The 22,144-nt window shown below is 40.7% G+C and overlaps 1 protein-coding gene across 7 annotated transcripts in view; it reads left to right on the top strand.

Annotated features, from left to right (window-relative positions):
* Positions 1-8,065: 8,065 nt before the first annotated feature.
* Positions 8,066-22,144, top strand: part of cc2d2b (coiled-coil and C2 domain containing 2B) — a 56,271-nt gene continuing 42,192 nt past the window's right edge. For 3 of the 7 annotated variants that reach the window (XM_062976135.1, XM_062976133.1, XM_062976136.1), the window contains exons 1-8: positions 8,067-8,301; positions 8,373-8,456; positions 10,403-10,495; positions 11,941-12,115; positions 12,970-13,106; positions 13,214-13,339; positions 15,042-15,251; positions 20,900-20,997. In XM_062976135.1, the coding sequence (XP_062832205.1) occupies positions 8,182-8,301; positions 8,373-8,456; positions 10,403-10,495; positions 11,941-12,115; positions 12,970-13,106; positions 13,214-13,339; positions 15,042-15,251; positions 20,900-20,997 (1,043 nt within the window). In that variant the 5' untranslated portion in view covers positions 8,067-8,181. Of the gene's footprint in view, positions 8,302-8,372; positions 8,457-10,402; positions 10,496-11,901; positions 12,116-12,969; positions 13,107-13,213; positions 13,340-15,041; positions 15,252-20,899; positions 20,998-22,144 lie in introns of those variants that run through there. The other 4 variants (XM_062976138.1, XM_062976132.1, XM_062976134.1 and 1 more) reach the window with 4 other exon arrangements.

Raw genomic sequence — 22,144 nt, 5'->3', positions numbered from 1 at the left:
TCTGATTCTGGACTATTTTCTATACTTGTTTTTATTAACTTTATATATTCCTTCAATAAAGATATTAGTTAGATTCTGGCCTCTGTGTATGGTTATTGGTGCCTCTGCCGCCTGGGTCGTGACAGTTTGACTCCGCCACCCATAAGCACCAACTAACCGAGGCCAGGATGTCTACCGGAGCCGCGCCGGCTGGACAGCCGCTCAGCTACACCATCAGCAAGGACGAAGTGGACCGCATCCGTGACAGACTCAACGCGCAGGATGGAGAAATAAAAGGGTTGAGGGAGCGCGGAGTTCGCCTCCCGGCCATGGCGTTGCCTACCAAGTTTTCTGGAGAAGCTGCTAAGGTTCATGTTTTCCGCCGCCAATGTCAAGCTTATCTAGAGGCCCGTGATGCCGAGTTTCCCCAAGAAGACATCAAGGTGGCGTGGGTCTACAGTCTTCTAGACGGACCAGCGGCTAGCTGGGCGACGGCCCTGTTTGATCAAGCCTCCCCCCACCTAAGTTCAGCACAACGCTTCTTGGATCACCTTAAGGAGACCTGGGGAATCGAGGACAATTTGGAGGCAGCCGGTCACAAACTCCGGCGCCTCCTTCAAGGAGACAGACCCATGTCTCAGTACATAGCCGAGTTCCGCGTGCTGGCCCACAACACCGGCTGGAACGATGTAGCCCTCAGAGGACAATTTCGGGAGGGTCTCAACATTGAAATGCTGGAAGAAATCTCCAAGGTGGATCCTCCCCATTCCCTCGAGGCACTCATTGATCAATGTTTACGGGCTGAAGTCATGATTGCCAACAGGAAACAATGGGTTCGAGGCCAGGGCGGTAGAGCCGGGGCAAAACCCCCCGCTCCCGCCAGTGTTCAGCCACGTCCGGTGTGGAGACCCCCGCCGCCAACCCCATACCCCAGAGGAGGCGAGGAGGTGCCGATGCAGTTGGGCAATGTGCGTCCCAGACTAGATGCCGCCGAGAAGGCCCGTCGTCAACGCTTGAACCTCTGCTGGTACTGCGGGAACGGGGGCCACTTCGCCAGAGAGTGCCCAGCCAAAGGGAAGCCTGCCGCCCGTCTCGCGGCGGCGTCCTCCACGGAGTCGAAGGCGTCTGAGCCGACTGGCACACAGCCGGCGGGGGAAGCCAACGACCGGGTGTAGAGAGGCTCGCCAACCCGGTCAAAAAATCCATCCAAGAGCCGCCAACCGGGGTCCTGTTCCTTCTCGTGGTCACATTATGGTCAGCAAAAAGGGGACCCGTCATGGTCCACGCCATGATAGACTCTGGAGCTACCAACAATTTCATCGATAGAGAGTATGCCGACTCTCTGGGATTACAATATCATGATTTCAAGAATGCCCGTGTGGTGCAAGCCATAGACGGCCGTCCCCTCAAGACGGGCCCCGTAAGCCAGTGGTCGGAACCCACCAGGATGTGGATAAGGGAACATATGGAAGAGATTTCCTTCTTTGTTACCGAGGTTCCCCATTTCCCTGTGATTTTGGGAATTCCATGGCTGACACTCCACGACCCTAACATCTCCTGGTCCAACAGAGAACTGCAGTTTGCTTCACCGTACTGCCAAAACCATTGCCTCGTAGCCAAGGTATGCCATGCCACAGACTCCGAGCCCATCATCACCTTGCCAAAGAAGTACTCCGAGTATTGGGATGTATTCAATGAGAAAGAAGCCGAAAAATTACCCCCACATAGACCTTATGACTGTGCCATTGACTTGGTGGAGGGGGCCCCGATCCCGCGAGGGCATCTCTACTCCCTGACTGAACCAGAGCAAGAAGCTCTCAGGGAATTCTTAGAGACAAACCTTCGCAAGGGGTTCATCAGACCCTCTCAATCCCCAGCCGCCTCCCCAGTGATGTTTGTGAAGAAGAAGTCAGGGGAATTACGCTTGGTGGTGGACTACAGAGCATTGAACAATATCACCAAGCGGAACAGCTATCCCCTGCCCTTAATCTCGGATCTACTGGACCGACTTCGAGGAGCCAAGGTCTACACCAAGCTGGATCTTCGGGGGGCTTATAATCTAGTTCGCATCAGAGAAGGGGACGAGTGGAAGACCGCCTTCCAGACTAAATTCGGATTATTCGAGTCCCGAGTTATGAATTTCGGTTTATGCGGAGCTCCCGCAACGTTCCAGCATTTTGTCAACGATATTTTTCAGGACTATCTAGACAGATTCTTGATAATCTACCTGGACGATTTTTTGGTGTTTTCCAGATCACAATCAGAACATGAGAACCACGTCAAAATGGTGTTGCAACGACTGCGGGATCATGGACTTTATGCCAAGCTAGAAAAATGCGCTTTTGATCTACAAGAGGTAGATTTCCTTGGCTACCGCATCTCGCCTCTAGGGCTTTCCATGGATCCAGCCAAAGTTTCAGCAGTATTGGAATGGCGGGCGCCAACTAACAAGAAAGAGGTGCAGCGTTTCTTGGGGTTCGCGAACTACTACCGCAAGTTCATTCCAGATTTTGCCCGCTGGTCCGACCCCATCACTAGCTGCATCCGTGGAAAGCAGCCTTTCCGCTGGACTGATCAAGCAGAGAAAGGGTTCCAGCAACTGAAGAAACTATTCACCTCCCAGCCAATTCTACAGCACCCAAATCCTGGAACCCCTTTTGTGGTGCAAGCGGACGCCTCTGATGTGGCAATTGGGGCTGTACTCTTACAACCGGTGGGAGATCACCTCCACCCCTGTGCCTTTTATTCTCGTCAACTAACCACACCAGAGAGGAATTACACCATTTGGGAAAAAGAACTACTGGCCATAAAGGCAGCCTTTGAAACTTGGAGACATTGGCTAGAAGGGGCCAAATTCCCCATTGAAGTCCACACTGATCATCGTAATCTAGAACATCTAAGAACTGCCCGCAAACTAAATCAGAGGCAGCAACGTTGGGCTTTGTTCTTTGAACGTTTCAACTTCCAGATCCATTATGTGACCCCAGCTCAAACCAAGCAAGCAGACGCCCTGTCACGTAAACCGGAATACGCTGCAGGACGCAAGGAGACCTTTGAATCCCAACTGCTACAACCTGAGAACTTTGCCACGCTCACAGTGGGGAACACCAAATCCAGTCCCATTGGTTCAACTTCCCCTACTCCAGGACCCATCTGTGCTCAAGAAATCAGGGCTAGTCAGCAAGCAGATGCCTGGGCGCAGGACCAACTTCGCCAAGGTCTGCATTTTCCCTTTTCGCTTAAAGATGGGCTGCTCTGCTATAGAAATCATGTTTATATCCCACCCGGACCGGGCAGGGAAAAAGCGCTTCGTCTGTGTCATGACTGCAAACCAGCAGGACACTTCGGACTATTTAAAACCATGCATTTGATCCTAAGAGATTTTTGGTGGCCCAAGATCCGCAAGGATGTGGAAAAATATGTCAACACCTGCCCAGTATGCCAGCGCTCCAAGATACGAAGGGAGAAGCCCTCAGGGCTTTTGCACCCCCTTCCTACCCCATCTCGCCCATGGGAAATAATTTCCGCGGATTTCATCACTGACCTACCACCTTCCTGTGGATTCACCACGATCTTAGTGGTGGTGGACCTATTCACCAAGTTAGCCCATTTCATTCCCTGCGAAGGCCTCCCCACGGCCAAAGAAACTGCGGATCTATTTCTTCAACATGTTTTCAGACTACATGGATTGCCCAAGAGTTTAGTCACAGACCGTGGATTTCAATTCACCTCTCGTTTTTGGAAGGCACTACAAAAACTACTGGGCATAGACTCTCGCTTATCTTCAGCTCATCATCCCCAAACAGATGGGCAAACGGAGCGCACCAATGCCACTTTGGAGCAGTATCTTCGCTGTTATGTAAACTACCAACAGGACAATTGGGCTTCTCTGTTACCACTGTCTGAGTTTGCCTACAATAATGGAGTTCAAGCTTCTACAAAAGAAACGCCGTTCTTTGCAAACTACGGTTTCCATCCACGTTTCTTTCCCCCTGTCATTGAAACTTCAGAAGTTCCCGCAGCAGAGGATTGGCTGCAGGAACTCACAGCGGTGCAACAACTTTTGCTCCAGCAACTGGACCAAGCCAAGGAGGACTATAAACGCCACGCTGACAAACACCGCCAGCCGGGCCCCGAAATCAAGGTAGGAGATCGGGTTTTCCTGTCCACTCGCTTTCTGCCCTCCCACCGCCCATGCCGGAAGTTAGATGCCCGCTTCATTGGCCCCTATCCAGTGGTGGCGCAATTAAACCCCGTGACTTTCAAACTCCAACTTCCGCGTTCAATGCGCATTCACCCAGTGTTTCACCGTTCCCTGCTCCTTCCGGCGGATGGTGTGCGTCCTGATACAGACCAACCGGCCCCCCCTCCTGTTTTGATGAATGGGGAGGAGGAGTTCGAGGTTGAGGACATTTTGGATTCTCGCTTTCATCGCCGCCGCCTACAATATCTCATTGACTGGGTGGGTTTTGGGCCTGAGGAACGCTCTTGGGAAGACGCCTCCACAGTCCATGCTCCTGATCTAACCCGTCGCTTCCATCTGACCTATCCCACCAAACCGCGACCTCGCGCCTCGGGGAGAGGACCCCAGTTTGGGAGGGGCCCTGAGGAGGGGGATAGTGTGATGAACCATGGGCCTTGTAGTCCTGCTCAGGACATTGTAATCCCTGATGAAGATGAAAACTTGGGTTTTTTACCTTCCCAGTCTGAACTGGATTCCTCTCAGCCAGATCCTTCCCAGGCAGATCTGGAAACCTTGCACCTGCAAGAAAGTTGTGCCCCAGAAGTATGTCAAACAACCCCAGAGCCTACTTCTCCCGTGTTCTTGCGCCGGGAGTTTTGTAAACAACAGAGAAGTTTGGATTCAGCTTCGCGCAGGAGTGCGAGGATAGCAGCTAAGAATGTTGCCAATTAACATTGGTTCTCGTGAGAATCTTTAAGGAGTTTAACATCTGGTCTCAGAGTTTAGCTTTCGTTTCTGATTCCCAGAGAACCGCTTTGGTGAGAAAGTTGGACTCTATATAGGTGTTTTGCCCGCGTAGCAACTTCGCGGAGTCAATTCGTCAGCCTACGGAGCGAGTTGTGTCTGGACAGCGCGCTCCGATTCAAGCCTCGCTTCAGCTCAAGCCTTGCCTTGCTATCCAGCCTTCGCCTTGCTTCCCAGCCCTTGTTTACCTACGGACTTTGCCTTGTTTCCCAGGACTAATCCTTGCCTTGTTTCACGGATTTTACCAAGTTATTCCACGGACCTTGTTCTTGCTCTTAGTTACCTTGTTCCACGTTCAAGCCTTGTTTCAAGTATCAAGTTATTTCCTAGCCACGCTCAAGTTTTATGGACTAAGGACCTCGTCATCTCCCCTCACTTTGCTTGGCAAAGTGAGTGTTTCGGTTATTGGATTACAACTTTGGACCTTAATATTTCTTATTGGACATTGCTTTTTTGGACTAATTCTGACCTTTCCTGAAGGGTCTGATTCTGGACTATTTTCTATACTTGTTTTTATTAACTTTATATATTCCTTCAATAAAGATATTAGTTAGATTCTGGCCTCTGTGTATGGTTATTGGTGCCTCTGCCGCCTGGGTCGTGACAGTGATTCTGCATTCTGTTTAAAAGTGAAATAGCAACATGGTCATTATTCATATGTAATATCATTGTGCTGAAATATTCGGCTAGTGAACTCAATATCATAAAAAGGATGCAACCTCATTTTTTTAAGTATGCAATTTTATTTGTTTAACTTCTTTTATGAAGTGTGCCAGCTAGACAATGATTTAAAATATCTTGTTCTGGCTTATTTAGAAAGAAAAAATTCCAGAGAGAATTGTGAGGAAAATTGATCTTTTACAGAAGGAAAGTGCTAGAAAGAAGGTGTGTTCATTCAATTTGCATCCAAGAAAGCCTGGGGTTTGGGTTGGGGGTAGGGACTGAAACCCAAGAGAAACCCAAGTCCAGATGACACCCCACGAAAACACGAATGCTTTTGACACAAAGCAGGAAAACTCTGTTTTGTGCCGAGATAATGTGATAGTGGGTTTGATCCATACCTTCTTGAAAGGTGCAGGTTGAACCCACTATTTCTGCTGTCTGGACTGCTTCCTCTGGACTGCTTCCTCCCCCCCACTCCCCTTCCTGGCATGTCATTCTTACATGCCAAAAGAGCTCAGGCACCGTGCTAATGGAGGCCGGGTAAGTTCTTCTATTTTTTAAATGGTTTTCTAGGGTTTTTTTGGAGGGGGTCTGAGTGTCTCATTGTCCTCTTGGGAGGGCATCTGGACACCAGTCCTAGAAAGCATGAGCTTTCTGGGACGTGTGTGGACTTGAACTCGGACAGAATCACATTTTTAAAATGCGCTTTCTCCCGGGTTAAAGGGCTCTCTGGAACTACCCTCAGAAACAACCCTTGTTTCTTTTAATCAATTTTATCTTTTATATACATTCTTCAAGATCATAATGTTAGTTTATGACATTTTAATGAACTTTAAAAAATTGATACAAAACAAAGATGTGACACTATAATTGACTGGACTCATGGAAATTACATCAACATGTATTATTTAATTATTTGCAATGGGTGATTCATCATATTCAGCATCAGTTGTTATCATCATCATAATCATCTCCTCCTCCTCCTCCTCCTAAATATTGTCATTATTAAACATTCCATGTGTTAAGATGAGTTTTTGGAGGAGAATATGAATTGCTCTCATTTTTTGTGATCAAAATAAATGGATACCACACTGAAAAAAAAACTAGAGTAGGATTAATTGTTTCTTAAATTCTGCAGATAATGGGTGCATTTCTGAGGAAAGTTAAACTTTCCCTTCCCACTGCGCAAATGTAAAACACTCTTCAAGTTGCCAGTGCTGTGCAAACTCAAGAAGACACACTGCTTATTAACTTCTTGTGAGAAAAGTCGCCCTAGTCCCCACAGGAAGACGGGGCAGAATATAAAAGTTTTGTTGTTGCTTGTTGTATGTTTCTGAAGGTATATTTATTTCTTCGTGAGTTATTATTTTGATTTCATTAAACAATTTAAATAGAAGGCAAGAAATTTAAATTTAAAGAGAAGGCATATGGTAAATGGTAATAAGCACCTGCTTCACTGAAATTATGCCGAACATTCTTAGATGGATTTGTAAAAATAATATATCTCAGGCAAACTGAGGTTACATCTATACTGTCATATAATGCAGTTTGAAACCGCATTATATGGCCAGTGTACTCGTTGAATTAAACTGCATTATATGAGTCTACTAAACTGATCATATAATGCAATTCAAACCTCATTAAATGACAGTGTAGATGGGGCCTGGGTTTAAATGCCCCCATGGATTAGTTTGAGAGAACTTTTCTTAACTTTGGCAGAAATTAAATTAGCTGAATATTTTGGCCTATTGCCATTGGAAATCAATAGATTGTAGGTCTTTTTCACATACATTTTAAAAACTTGACAATGTGGGAAATTCTTCTCAGAAAGGCTGGATATAAATAAGGTAAAAGAAATACATACTTGCAACTTTCCTCTTGTTTAATGTAGCAAACTGAAGACAATGTGTATGTTGATGGCATCAGGTCAAAAGGAGCCCTTGGGCAAGATCCGCAGGAAGGTAATTAAATGTTTTTTCCCATTACTAAGTTGGCTTTTAAGGGATTTTTTTTTTTACAAATGTGGCTTAAATTGGATTATAATTTAAATGTCAATACTGTATATACTTTTGTTAACTATTCTACTCTCTATGGATAGTTATCGCATATGGCACAAAATTGTGAATATTTAAATATGTTTTATAGTATTATGTATAAAAATTGTCAGCTACTATTTGAAAATACAAGTTGAAATCATGTGTTTTATGCACCTTTGTTGTATATCATTTATAATTTTGTATATTTCTAGGACTCAAGTTAATACTTAATAAACTTTGAAAAACATTTTCAGTTATGATTATTGCCATGTTTCCAGATTTCATTAGGTTCCACATGAGATTACAGAAAATGTTTATTACTGTTTCTTTGCAATGTCTATTGCAAAATATGTTTTAAAAATCTTTTTTAAATGATAGTTGTGACTGATGTAGAACAACGGGTTAGATTGACTGAAGCATTGCGTGACAGAGTGAAAGAGAAACTGAAAACTTTTAAGGTAATGAATAACTTCAATTGAACTTGTAATTTGGCATTCAAATGAAGCCTACAACAACATGTATTTGTGTTTTTTATTAAAGGGGGACAGTTCAACCAATTTAAAAGGTTTGCCTTCTTCTCCGTGCTTTTTGGATTCTCTCGGAAAGAATAAGTCAAGTTCCAGATATGGGAATTTTGTGAGTATTCTGTGTTCTTGTTTATTCATGTCTTCAATATTAAAAGGTACACTGAAATGTCTTTATTTTAGGCCAAACAAGAAGATTTTTTTCCTGAGAACCAGGATGCTCCTACTGAAGAAAACCCAAACAACTATGAAGTTCTGAGTGTTGAGGTAATAAGACTTTCATAATATGCTATCAGGAATGATAAACTAAAAGTGTTTGAATTCCGATTATGCTGTCTTCACATGTCTTTCATTTAAAACTTCACTTGTGTCTTTAATATCTATATTATAGTATGCAAACTCAATGTTGTTGGTAAGAAAAAGGTTGTAGCAATCAAGATGTTTGGATGTAATAGCAAACAGTTTTGGATGAGAAGGTAAAGAGGAATAGCTAGAATTTTGTAAACATTATGAAATATTGTGAGAGAAGAATGGCAGTACTTTTCTGTGATGGTCAGGTTGTATGCTCCATTGAAGTAAGAGGCTAAACGGATATAGCATTGATGCTGGTAGGGTATCCCGAATTAAACATGCATTTCCTGAGGAGCTAGTCTAAATGTGCTAAAAAAACTATTTCGCATCAGCAGTATTGGCATGTACATGTGTGTGTGAGAGAGAGACACTGGTGGACAACAGCACTGTGCAGAAAATGCTAGTGGTAAACCACTCCTGAATGCATTTTACCTATGATACAACAATCCAAAATGAAACAATAGATAGTGCTGGAAAATGAAACTCCCAGATCAGAAGCTACTCATTGGGCTACTGGAAAAGATTTTTTTTTTTTCGTGTCAGGAGCGACTTGAGAAACTGAAAGTCACTTCTAGTGTGAGAGAATTGGCCGTCTGCAAGGACGTTGCCCAGGGGACGCCCGGATGTTTTGATGTTTTTTTTTTTATCATCCTTGTGGGAGGCTTCTCTCATGTCCCCGCACGGAGCTGGAGCTGACAGAGGGAGCTCATTCGCGCTCTCCCCGGTGGGAGTCAAACCTGGCAGCTTTCAGATCAGCAACCCAACCTTCAAGTCACAAGGCTTTCATCCACTACGCCACCGTACATCGATGAGTAGTGTTGAATCTGATGATGCAGATGGAGTCAAACTAAAAAAATGTGGCATGTTCAGAAATGAAGGAAAATTCCAGTGCTGCACAATGTATGTGTTAGGAACATGAAATGTGAAAAGCATGAATCAAGAAAACTAGACACCACAAAAGAAGAAAGAGCATGTCTTGACATATCTGTACTTGGTATGTATGAGTCAGAGACATTTTCCGTCAGATTATTACGTACACAGTGTTTTAAGAAAACAGGACTATGTGCTCTAGTGAGATATAGCAAAAGCCACCAAGGAATGCAACATGAATAGTGATCAAAGTCAGAATTATCCATGTCATGATATTTCCTATTTCTAGGTATGGTTGTGAATACTGGACAGTTAAGAAAGTTGAGAATTAACAGGATTTGATTGTGGTGCTAGAGGATATCTGCAGATACCATAGACTGCGAGAATGAACAAATCTTAGAGCAAATCAGGCTTGAACTCTTACTAGGAGCCAAAATGACTATATTGAGGCTGTCATACTTTGGACATGTCATAAGGCAATGTGATTCAGGCAATAACACTTGACAAAATGGAAGGCAAATGGAATGGAGGAAGAGTGTCCTCGAGGTGGATTTACTCAGTAAAGATTTACTCAGTAAAGTAAACCACCTCCCTGAATTTAGAAATCTTGTAAAGTAAACCACTTCCCTGAATTTAGAAATCTTTGTTTCTGGCTGAAAATGTTTAGTAAAACTGGATAACTCATTAAACTGTCTGTAACCTTTTGTATAATAGTAATATGTTGTCATCATAAAATATACTTCTTTGAATTTGTATCCATAATTTTGAAACTTCTTGCAGATCCCTTGAATTACTGGCATTTTTATTTGTGTTGACGCCATTAAGCGATTGATTTCTTGGGGAGTAATCAAGGCTTAATGTAAGACTTAGTATCATGATGGTGATACTGTGCCAAATAGATATTAGGACTTATTAAGGAAATTAACTTTGGGAAATAAGAAAATGGAATGGTTAGCACTTTTCAAGTTACTCAGCTGTTTTTTCTATCTTAGAAAGAAGTTCCATTAGATGAAGCCTTGGCATTTTTTACATCAACTTTTGAAAACCACACAAAGCTGGAAGAAGTTGATCAAAATGTTGACCAGGTATTGTTCTTTCTTCGGTTTACATGGTTTTTATTCCTGTTACATTAAGTCATTTAGTGCATCAGATCACATCCCGCTGAAGAATTCACCCATATTTGAAAGCCCTGTTCTTTTGTCCTTTTTCATTTGTAAAAGAAGAATTATTAAGTATCTTTTCAAGATGACCTATCTCCAGTAACCCAGAATACAGGTACTACCCAGTGACGTGTCTTTAATCTTTTTCCTTATTGCTTACATATTAAACTTTCCAACTGCCTTGTTCCACTCTTGTTTTCTGAATTAGGATGCAAGGACTATACATGCGAATTACAAAATTTAGAAGTCAGGCTTAAGGCCATGAAAAAGTGAACAGGATGCTAGCCAATAATGTTGTTGAACCTTTACAATGAAAATAATTATAATAGTTTCTCTGTTTTGTAGTATGGCTGAAAGATATTCTAAGTAGTACCAGAAAAAAGAAGATAATACAAATATTCACTAACCATTTATTTCTAGTTGGAAGTTAGAGAGTAGTGATAACTCTCTGATTCAGTTTTCATCCAAACTCACAGGAGGCTTTTAATCTTGAGACGTTGCTCTATGTACACATATATACACACAGATCAGGATCCCCTGATCCCCTATCAGTCAGTGGCATATACAGAAATATACTTACGACGTAGGTAATAGATATCAGCAATAGATGTATGGCAAGAAGCAAGAGAATCATGGCAAGAGAAAGAACACACACTTCCTACCCTCTTTTATACCCACTGCTTGCCCTTCGTCATGAATGTCACATGGTCATGAATCAGCTTCTTTAGCATGTACCTTAAATTACACATCATCACCCACTTAATCATTCAGCAGGTGTGTGACCTGCTGAATCCATTAGAACTGTATTTTCCACCAGTTTTACACAATAGGGTTATAACCAATGCATTCCTGTCTAACAATGCATTATCTATTTAAAAGTTATTTTGTCACCTCTTAGGCTCCTTCCGCACTGCCCTATATCCCAGGATCTGATCCCAGATTATCTGCTTTAAACTGGATTATATATATGGATAATCTGGGATAAACAGATAATCTGGGATTAGATTTTAGGATATAGGGACAGTGTGGAAGGGGCCTTAGTTGATCTTAGGCTGGATCTGCAATACTTTATATCCCTAGATTGTCTACTATGGACTGGATTATATGTGTTTCCACTGCTATATAATCTGGGATAAACAGATAATCTGGGATAAGATCCTGGTAAATAGGGCAGTGTCGAAGGGGCCCTAATAATATAATGCTTTCACTTTAGGGTTACTGTGTATAAATATAGCTTATTTTATCAGAAAATAATGTGTGTCAATTCTAATTTTTTTAATCTAAGATGTGCTCCATTTTAAAGCTAATTGTCCACTTTTCTCTAAATTCAGTATTTCACACTGATTTTGTTCATGGTGAATACACAATAGAAATCAATAAATGGCAGTCTTCAACATGCCTGTGACCTAAATGAGCAAACCCCACTGCTTCGCCAAGTCAGAGAAATAATGCCAGAACTACTTGAAGTAAAAGCTGCTGAGTATGAACACAGTGATTTGAAGGAAGAACAATGTGATTATCTTTTCATACCAAGCACTCTTCCAGGTACTTTAGATTTCAAAATATGGCAATGTCCTTCCTTTTACAAATGTCTATATGGATATTTGTAGAGTAGTCCCCTGATCTTCCAAGGTTTTTAATGCTAAGTTTAAAAGTTAGGCATAACACGTTTTTGATAAAGTCATGCTGGAGTTTAGCAATCACAGAATTCTTTTCCAAATGGCTATAGAATTACTGCTTGATTATCACTTCTGTATCTTTTTCTAAAATGGATGTCAAACTGAGTAGCTGGCAGTTGCTCAGATTCTCTTCCCATGCTTTTTGGGTACATCTGCACTGTATAATTAATGCAATTTGACACTACTTTAATTGTCACGGCTGAAAGCTATGGAATCCTGAAATGTGTAGTTTGGTGAGGCACCAGTACTCTTTGGCAGAGAAGGCTAAATACCTTGTAAAATTCCCACATGTAGATGCATCCTTTCAAGATGGGAACAACATTGATCCTCCTCTTGTTTGCTGGGACCTCTCCTGTTTGCCAATCATTCTCAAAGTTCTGTTAAAAGGAGTACCTTAAGAAAAGTTTACAGAAGTTTGAAGTTTCCTTGAAATTCCATATTGATACGAATTGTTCTGGAGCACTCGTTGAAAGATTAGATAAAAGAGCAGAAATTGGAAAAAAAGTGCTCAATTGAATGTTCATTCTATTTGAGATGGATGTAGCAGAGGATTTGCTGTCATGCCATATATTCTGGTCTCTTATTTGTTGTTTCCTAGGTCATATATCAATGTTTGTGGGATAAAAGAAGGGATAATGCACAACAAAGGATTTATGATATCTCTCTTTCCCTCCCTCCCTGTGTGTGAGTGTAATGCTAAAATCATATTAATGTTCTCAGTTATACACAGCTCTAAATTACCAAATAATATGTTGCCACGGATTTTAGAAGATGAAGGATTTTACATTCCAAGAAAACCTTACATTCCTAGGAATACATATCACAAAATGGAAAATCGTCTTCTTCAGCAAGAAGGGGTACAAATACAGTTTTGCTTATGTTTACATATTTCTAAACAGTATGATTAAAATGTAATTACAGCTATTGGGTGTATTGTTTATGCCTCTGAATCATCTTTGTCAAGGGGACAGACTGGTTTGAAGAAAGTGGAGAAATAATATCATTACCTTCACCTGTAAAACAAGCTCATCATTGCAGAGTATCTTTTCCTGTTGAGGCTGATACACAGTTAAGGACAACATATAGGAAGGTTTGTTTGTTAGTTTCTGCTTGTTGCTCTTTAGTTCTACCATAAAGGAACTGGATACATTTCAGTAGTAGATTGTATTATTTGATTATGTTTCAACTGATATATTTTCATGTATTCTATATAGTATTTATTGTTTTCGAAATTAGACTGTGAAGGAATTTAATAGAATCAAACAACAGGAACATTTTTGGACAGAATACAGTAGCAGATGTCAAACTTTAGCTATTTAGAATCACAATCTTTCCCCATTGGAGCTGGGGAAAAACCATGACATCTTGCATATATTTATATTTATATTTCCGGATTTAGAAGTTCTTCCTAATAGTCTTGATCATCTTCAGTACTGATATCTGTTACATTGAACTGGATATAAAAGTCTATACTGCCATGTAACCCGGTTCAATGCAATTAATCTGCATTCCGAAACTGAATTATATGGCAGTGTAGATCCAGCCATAGTAATCATCTGCAAAAGAATTGGAACCAATAAAATTATCATCTTGTGTTTCAAATATAAATGAATTTTATTATTACAGTCACAGACTGGGGAAAACGTTAAAAATTACAAACAGAATTTTTTAAAGAAAGTGTTAACATTAAGACCAGAGATTTGTAATATTAAAAGCAGAAAATCCATTCAGTTGATTTCATAAAAGGTAATTTAATAAAACAAAGAATGAATTATACATAGCTAATGTGCATAAAAGAATAAACTACTTGCTTTCATAATACTGGAAGTACAGTAGAGTCTCACTTATCCAAGATAAACAGGCTGGCAGAACATTGGATAAGCAAAAATGTTGGATAATAAGGAGGGATTAAGAAAAAAACCTATTAAACATAAAATTACATTATGATTTTACAAATTAAGCACCAAAACATCATGTTTTACAACAAATTAACAGAAAAAGCAGTTCAATACACAGTAATGTTATGTAGTAATTACTTTATTTATAAATTTAGCACCAAAATATTGCAACATTTACTATTTATTTATTTACAGTATTTATATTCCGCCCTTCTCACCCCGAAGGGGACTCCGGGTGGATTACAATGAACACATATCTGGCAAACATTCAATGCCAACAGACAAACAACATTCAGTTTTTAGACAGACACAGAGGCATTTTTAACATCTTTTCCAGCTTCACGATTCCGGCCACAGGGGGAGCTGTTGCTTCACCGTCCATTGGTGGCAAAAACATTGACTATTAAAAGGCAGACTGCCTTGGATAATACAGAACATTGGATAAGTGAAGCTTGGATAAGTGAGACTCTGCTGTAAATAAAATTATTGAAGTAAAAGACAGAAAAGACAAAGCATACAGAGCTGACTGAAGGAGAAAGTGATTTACCAGTGGAAAAGCAAAGATGTAAGTTGTTTTCTGTTGTTGAAAACATCTGATCAGAAGATAGTAATGAAAAGGAGTTAAACAGAGGAAGAAATCAAATGTAACAAGGTATTAAACAGCAAGGAGTCCGGTCAGATTCAGCAGAAATTCTGATGCAGTTTAAAACAGAGTTTGTGACTAATTTATTTCATTACTATCAAAGATGATAAAAGCAGAGACACAAATGTGCATAAAACAGGAATAGTGTGTTCTAGTTCAAACCACATCGAGCTCTGAAAATCAGATCAGTTTATGATTTGGAAAAATTATTTATTTTAAAGGAACATTTGCCGGTTTTCTTTTAAATGCAGGCAATGCGTCCTGAACTGGAAAAGCGTATTATAACTACGACAGGAGAAGAAAGCAAGATTTACCAACTTGATCTTAACATATCCAGCATTGTATTCAATCACCATTCTCTTTTCAATTGTGAGCAAGTGTTAGCTTCTAAACTGCTTAACATTTACGAGTGCTTTCAAAAAAGATGCCAGCAAAATGTTACTCACTTGCTATCTGAAAAGGTAAGGAAATGGTTTCATGTCAAGTTACAGTTCTAGTTATACAGCTGAAAGATTTTGATTACTTGAAGCAAAATGAGGCAAACAGATGCGTTTCCAATTATTGTCTTGATATCTCCTGATATACTAGGCTACTGCATCAACCTGCTTGCCCTAGCTTTAGTTTCCTGAATACCTTGATGAGGCTTATGACGTTGGGAGAATATATATTCTGTGTTTCAGATACAGTAATAACTGTTTTAATGCTGGATTTTTGTTTGTTTTTGGCAACATAACTGGTCCTTTACTGGCAAGAAAGACTTTGCAGTTGTGGAAGCTTTTCTCAAATAACTGGTGTTTTCTCCAGCAGAATATGTATGTTTGGACATAATTTCAAGTTGCCTGTCAATTTACAGTGACCTCATAAATTTCATAGTGTTTTCTTAAGCGGATACTTTACAGATGCTGTAAATCTGACCACATCTTGCTTATTCTGAGAAGGTGTTATTTTCCAAATGGTCTGAACTGTATTCTTACCAAGATGAAGTTCCTCAGCAGACTTGCCCCATGTATTTTACTGAGTCAACTTTAAACTCCATTATATTTCTCCTTTATATTTAGTATTCATAGGGTGTGTTGTTTCTATCATTTGATGTAAAATGTGACCATGCCGTTCAAATGTCCCTGCTGCTATTCACAGCCCAAACTTTAAAAAATTCTTGGTGTCTTTGCTTTTAGGCCTGTTTCTGGGGTTATTTGGGGTGGTGATTTAGCAAATTTCATTGCATAGATCACATCAGATCTAATTTCTTAGATATGGTTATTATGATTTTCTATGGGCGAGCAGATGACGGCTACTATATGCCATATGTTCTGTATCTGATAGGGAAAACCAGTGCCATTTTTTGAATCAGTGGATCAGCAATACCTAGAAAGAAGTCTAACATTTGAGGCATCAAAATGTGTATTGGCCAGGGTTATGTCATCAATTGTCATATGCACATCTTTTAGGTGCCCAAAAGTTTCTTCCTTTTTCTGTTGGTCGAAGGCAAAATGGAAAATGATGAATGCAATAGTTTCCCTAGGGCATATTAAATGTGCATAGTTTTTGAGGAATTTTATTTAATTTCAGCTGGCAATAATGATCTTTCTTATCTAAATAAATAGCTCATAACACCTTTTATTATAGGAATAGTAAACTATTATCTTCAGACCATTTTGCTAAGATCTTGTGGATTAAAATTTATACACAAACTTCCATTCTTTTTTCTGTTATAGATACAGAGGGTCTACTAAGTTAAAAAAATCTTTCACTTCACTAAATATGAGTACAGGCAGTCCCCAAATTATGAAAAAGTTATGTAGATTGGTTTTTAAGTTAAATTTGTATGTAAGTCAGAACAGGTGAATTTTTAAAGTGTAAAGGAGAAGATGGGGAAATGCTGACAAGGGACAGGGAAAAGGCAGAACTACTTAATGCCTTCTTTGTCTCAGTTTTCTCACAAAAAGAAAGCCATCCTCAGCCTCAGCAACATGGTGGACAAAGAATTAGGGGAAATCCAACCCCAATAGGGAAACAAGTCATCAAGTCCACAGGGCTAGATCAATTACAGTATATCCAAGAATATTGAAGGAACTAGCGGAAGTTATTTCAGAACCATTGGCAATCATCTTTGAGACTTTTTGGAGAATGGGAGAAGTCCCAGCAGATTGAAGAGGGCAAATGTGGCCCCTTTCTTCAAGAAGAGAAAAAAGGATGACCCAAACAATTACCATCCAGTCAGCCTCACGTCGATACCAGGCAAGATTCTGGAAAAGATCGTTAAGGAAGTGATCTGCAAAAACTTAGAAATGAATGCACTCATCGCTAATAGTCAACATGGATTTATCAAAAACAAGTCATGCCAGACTAATCTGATCTCTTTTTTTATAGCGTTACAAGCTGGGTAGAATGGAAGGGACACAGTGGATGTAGCATATCTGGATTTCAACAAAGTCCCTCATGGCCTTCTGGCAAACAAACTTAGATGAAGGGTTAGAAGGCAAGATCATCAAGTTTGCAGATGACACCAAATTGGGAGGGATAGCCAATACTCCAGAAGACAGGAGCAGCATTCAAAATGATGGTAACAGACTAGAGAGATGGGCCAAAACTAACAAAATGACATTCAAAAGAGACAAATATAAAATACTCCACTTAGGCAGAAAAAATGAAATGCAAAGATACAGAATGGGGGAGGCCTGGCTCAACAGCAGTACGTGTGAAAAAGATCTTGGAGTCCTTATGGACAACAAGTTAAACATGAACCTACAATGTGATGCAGCGACAAAAAAAGCCAATGGGATTTTGGCTTGCATAAATAGGAGTATAGTGTCTAGATCCAGGGAAGTCATGCTACTGTGATCGAGGTGACCACCCCCCCCCCCCAGGACTTTGTAAAAGATAGTTCAAAAATCAAGACTTTATGTTCTATATTCCATATATTTATAGTAGAAGGTGATTGAGACTTTTTACTGGAGTTTACTGTGACTCTCTGCACAAAAGGTGTTTGACCTTTTAGCCTGAGGCAAGAGATAACAACTTCATGAATTGTAAAATCATGCTGCCAAAACTCCACTTTTATGGATTTCCACGCTGGGTTCTCCAGATGTTATGAACTTCGTTCTTATCAAGTATTTTCAATTGTTTATATCATTCATGATTCCCCTTTATGCAATGTAACTCACTTTTATGAATTCTCCCTTATTTCCATGAAATCTATCTATCTGCCTATATGTAGCTGTACTCTTTGGGATCCCCGGAAAATATGTATTTTTCCCAGCATGGTTTATATTCCAACTTTATTTTATTTTTCATTTTATTTCATATAATTGTCAAATCATGAAATCAAATAGGAAATATTTTGAACTCAACCTGAACCCCAGAACTTATCCCATTTCCTATGACCCAGGCTTCCTTTCCCAAAAACAAAAGGATAATCTGCCACCGCTAAATCCAATCAAATTCAAATTGCATGGACAATATAGGGCTTGAGTCACCGAATTCGGAGTGTTGACCTAAAGGAGATTCGCCCCAAGGCAAACATTGTCATAGCTCACCCAAAGAAATATCCAGGACACCTCAGGAAGGCGCCCTGCAGAGCCTGTCAATATGGCTCATCACCACCCATCTTTGCTTCCATCTCTGACACCCCAAGGCATATCTAAAATCTGTATACGCGACAGAAACCCAGACATCCTTGATTGCTGCCATTAATAAATTAAGCACCCTTTAGAAATCGGTCTAGCAGGACTTAATCCGCTAGTTCCTGTCCCGTCACCTCATTGTTTCGATAACTCCCGCCTTCTCTCTCCTGATTGGCCCGAGTAGAGACATAAGGCAGCTTCCTATTGGGCCAACGAAACGAGGCAGGAAGCGAAAGCCCGCCTCGTTCAACCTTCTAGCCTATCAACGATCAGATAGGCGGGGGAGCAGGGCGGGAAATTCAAAGGGCTGTCAGACTGAAATTTTGTATAAATATGGCTTTATTTTGATTGTATGGTACCCTAGTAGACCGAATGATCGCTACTAGAGTCCTCTTCAGCTGAATTGCTCAATAAAGACTCCTTGGCGGATTTTCCTTCAACTTTGGCGGACCTTCTTCATTTCGGCTTCAGGTTGTATTGCGGCTCGTAATTCTCCTTTTGGCTTCGCCAAGGTCCGTTCTCTCAGGACCGGATCGGGTCTCTCCTTAAGGGCCCGATCCCCTAAAACGCGGTCGACAACACTACCCCTATATTCTGCTTTAGTTAAACCACACCTGGAATACTGTGTCCAATTCTGGACACCGCAGTTGAAGGGAGATGTTGACAAGCTTGAATGTCTTCAGAGAAGGGCTACTAAAATTATCAAGGATCTGGAGAACAAGCCCTATGAGGAGTGGCTTAAAAGTGTGATGACTCATGGGCCATGTAGTCCCGTTCCCAGTACTATTGTGGCAGATGAAGAGGAAAACTTGGGTTTCCCACCGTTTCAGCCAGAATTGGAGCCCTTGCACCTGCAAGATGTTTGCCCACCAGAAGTCAGCCAAACAAGCCTTGAGCAGAAATCTCCCCCATTTTCTCACCGGGATTATTATAATCGAGATAGAGGCGCTCGGGAGGCGACTCGCAGGAGCGCCAGGATAGCTGCCAGACAATTAGCTGATTAAGTCTGTTTCCCTTGGGAAACTTTAAGGAGTCATGCATCTGGACACAGTATGGGTTTCGTTTCTTGTTCCCCAGGGAAAGTGTTCCTTGGCGGGAAAACAAGATCCTATATAGGTGTTTGCCCGCAAAGAAATCCTTGCGGAGTCAATTCGTTACCTTGTGGAGTGAGATCGTGTGTGGACTACGCTATTCCAGTCCCTTGCCTCCAGGACCAAGTTCCAAGCCTTGTTTCACGGACCTTGTTCTAGCATCAAGCTTTCCTTGTTCCACGGACCTCGCCACGGACCCTGTTCTTGCTTATTGTCTTTTGTAGCCACGTATCAAGCCTTGTTGCCAAGAATCTAGTTTGCTTCCAGCCTTGTTGTCAAGCTTCATTGGACTAAAGGACCCTGTCATTTCCCCACACTTTGCCTGGCAAAGTGTGTGTTTCGGTTATTGGATTATAACTTTGGACTCTAATATCACATATTGGACATTGTTTTCCTGGACTATATTTGACCTTTCCTGAAAGGTCTACTTCTGAACTTTATTCTTCACCTGTTTTTATTGACTTTATATATTCTTTTAATAAAGATATTAGATAGATTCTGGTCTCCGTGCATGGTTATTGGTGCTCTGCAGCCTGGGTCCTGACAAAAGGCTGGGCATGTTTAGCCTGCAGAAGAGAAGGCTGAGAGGAGACATGATGGCCATGTATCAATATGTGAGGGGAAGTCATAGGGAGGAGGGAGCAAGCTTGTTTTCTGCTGGCCTGGTGACTAGGATGCGGAAAAACGGTTTCAAACTACAGGAAAGGAGATTCCACCTGAATATTAGGTGAGAACTGTTTGGCAGTGGAACTCTCTGCTCTGGTGTGTGGTAGAGGCTCCTTCTTTGGAGGCATTTAAGGCAAGGCTGGATGGCCATCTGTCAGGGGTGCTTGATATGTGATTTCCTGCTTCTTAGCAGCGGGTTGGACTGGATGCCCCATGAGGTTTCTTCCAACACTATGATTCTATATATCTATATCTATATAAAATGAAAACTTTGGATAGCATAGGGATGGCTTAACACTCCTGTGGTGTTTGTTTTACTGTCTGTGTCCCAATTCAGAAGATTTCACCTCATTTTCTGTCTCCGTGACAATTGCATTTTGAAAATTTGGCTTGTTGTGGGAACAAGGATTGATGATATAGCCTCCCCATGATAGCAGTTTCAAGAGTAAATTTCCCTTCTGAGGGGAAGATTTATCTCACTTCCTGTTGTCTCACTCCAGTTCTTAACTATGAGCTGTTTGTAAGTTGGATCTTTGTAAGTCGGGGACTGCCTGTACTGGATTAATATAGAAAATAATAAATTTTGCATGTTATATGACATTGCATTTGTATATGAATGCTGTTATGAGTGTATTATTTATTAACTTTAAATTATCAAAATGCCATTTAAAGTTATTAAATTTTCTAATAAAAGCTGAATGCAGTTTAAATACATTATTTATATTACAGCTCAAAGCATTAACAAGTGCCACCAAGCTGAAGGAAAGTAATTTAAAAATAAGCCAGCTGAGTACAAATACATTAAAGGATTTCAGATCACAAATAAGGTACTGTGAATGTGAAGTGAAATTGATATCTGATATAGATGTTTTATTTTGGGTTTGCTTGTTTGGGCTATACTTATATTAATTTCAAAGTTAATATTTCTCTGCAGCAGCCTGCTCACTTTGTTAAATGATAGTGCTGAACTGTCATGGCATGCTCACATGTCATGGTGTGTTCATACAAGTCACCTCCAGATGGATAAAAATAATCTCTGGAACCCCCTACTTTTGTTCCTGTATTTTCTGATTTTGTTTTGAAAAGCCATATGATGTTCTCCTCACATTGAAGTATTATTTCCTGTGAGCTCCTGGCATTATCTAAAACGGAACATCTAGAATCCACAAAACTGGGGTACTGTCATTGGGCTAATCAAAAATGCATAAAACAGATAATGCAAGCTTTCAACGCTCCACTGGCTTATCTTTTAGAAAAATTAATATCCAAAGTGATTTGCCATTTCATTCCTGTCTCTGTCTCTGTGCTGGGAAATAACAGTGGGTTGTAGAGAGAGGTTCCTCATTCTTCTTTTCTGCTTGAGTCTGCTGCTATAACTACTGCATTCCCACTCAGACAACTTCCTAGTAGAGTACCACTGGATAAGTTGCTTTCTCAGAATGAGGTGCCTAGTTATTAGAACAATAATGATGGGTTTGATTGGACTGCTTTGATCATAGGGTAAGTGCCTCTGTTGTCCAAGCAAACAACTTGCCCAATTGAGCTCTTCTTTTTTGGCTGGGAAGGCAGCAACAGACAAATCACTTGGGAGGAGAAGGAGAAATTAAAATGATACTGATTCAAGTTTGGAGTGTGGACAGCAATATCATGTCAGTTTGGAATTTTACAGGTAGATATGGCCCTAGCAGAGTGAATTTGGGGCAACTCTGCTCCTGATTAATCTGATTTACAGCTGGATTATTGTTTTGGCAGTGTAGATAAATCCTGAGTGTAGTTTGCCCAAGTTCATCAATGGCATCTATGAATGAGTGGCAATTCGCTCATTGTTTTTATTTGAAGATACTTTTAAAAATGCTGTGTGTATGAAAAAAAAAACTTCTTTTAGTTTATTCCAAGGAAAATTCAGCTTCCATGGAAGAAATAGCTCACAATGGTATAACTTGTATTATCACATTTTTTTCTTGACTTTGTATT

This window comes from Anolis carolinensis, chromosome 3 (genome assembly GCF_035594765.1).
Source record: "Anolis carolinensis isolate JA03-04 chromosome 3, rAnoCar3.1.pri, whole genome shotgun sequence".
NCBI classification, from domain to species: domain Eukaryota; kingdom Metazoa; phylum Chordata; class Lepidosauria; order Squamata; family Dactyloidae; genus Anolis; species Anolis carolinensis.
Note: the sequence above shows the minus strand (reverse complement) of the source record. Positions and strands in the feature narration are given on the sequence as shown.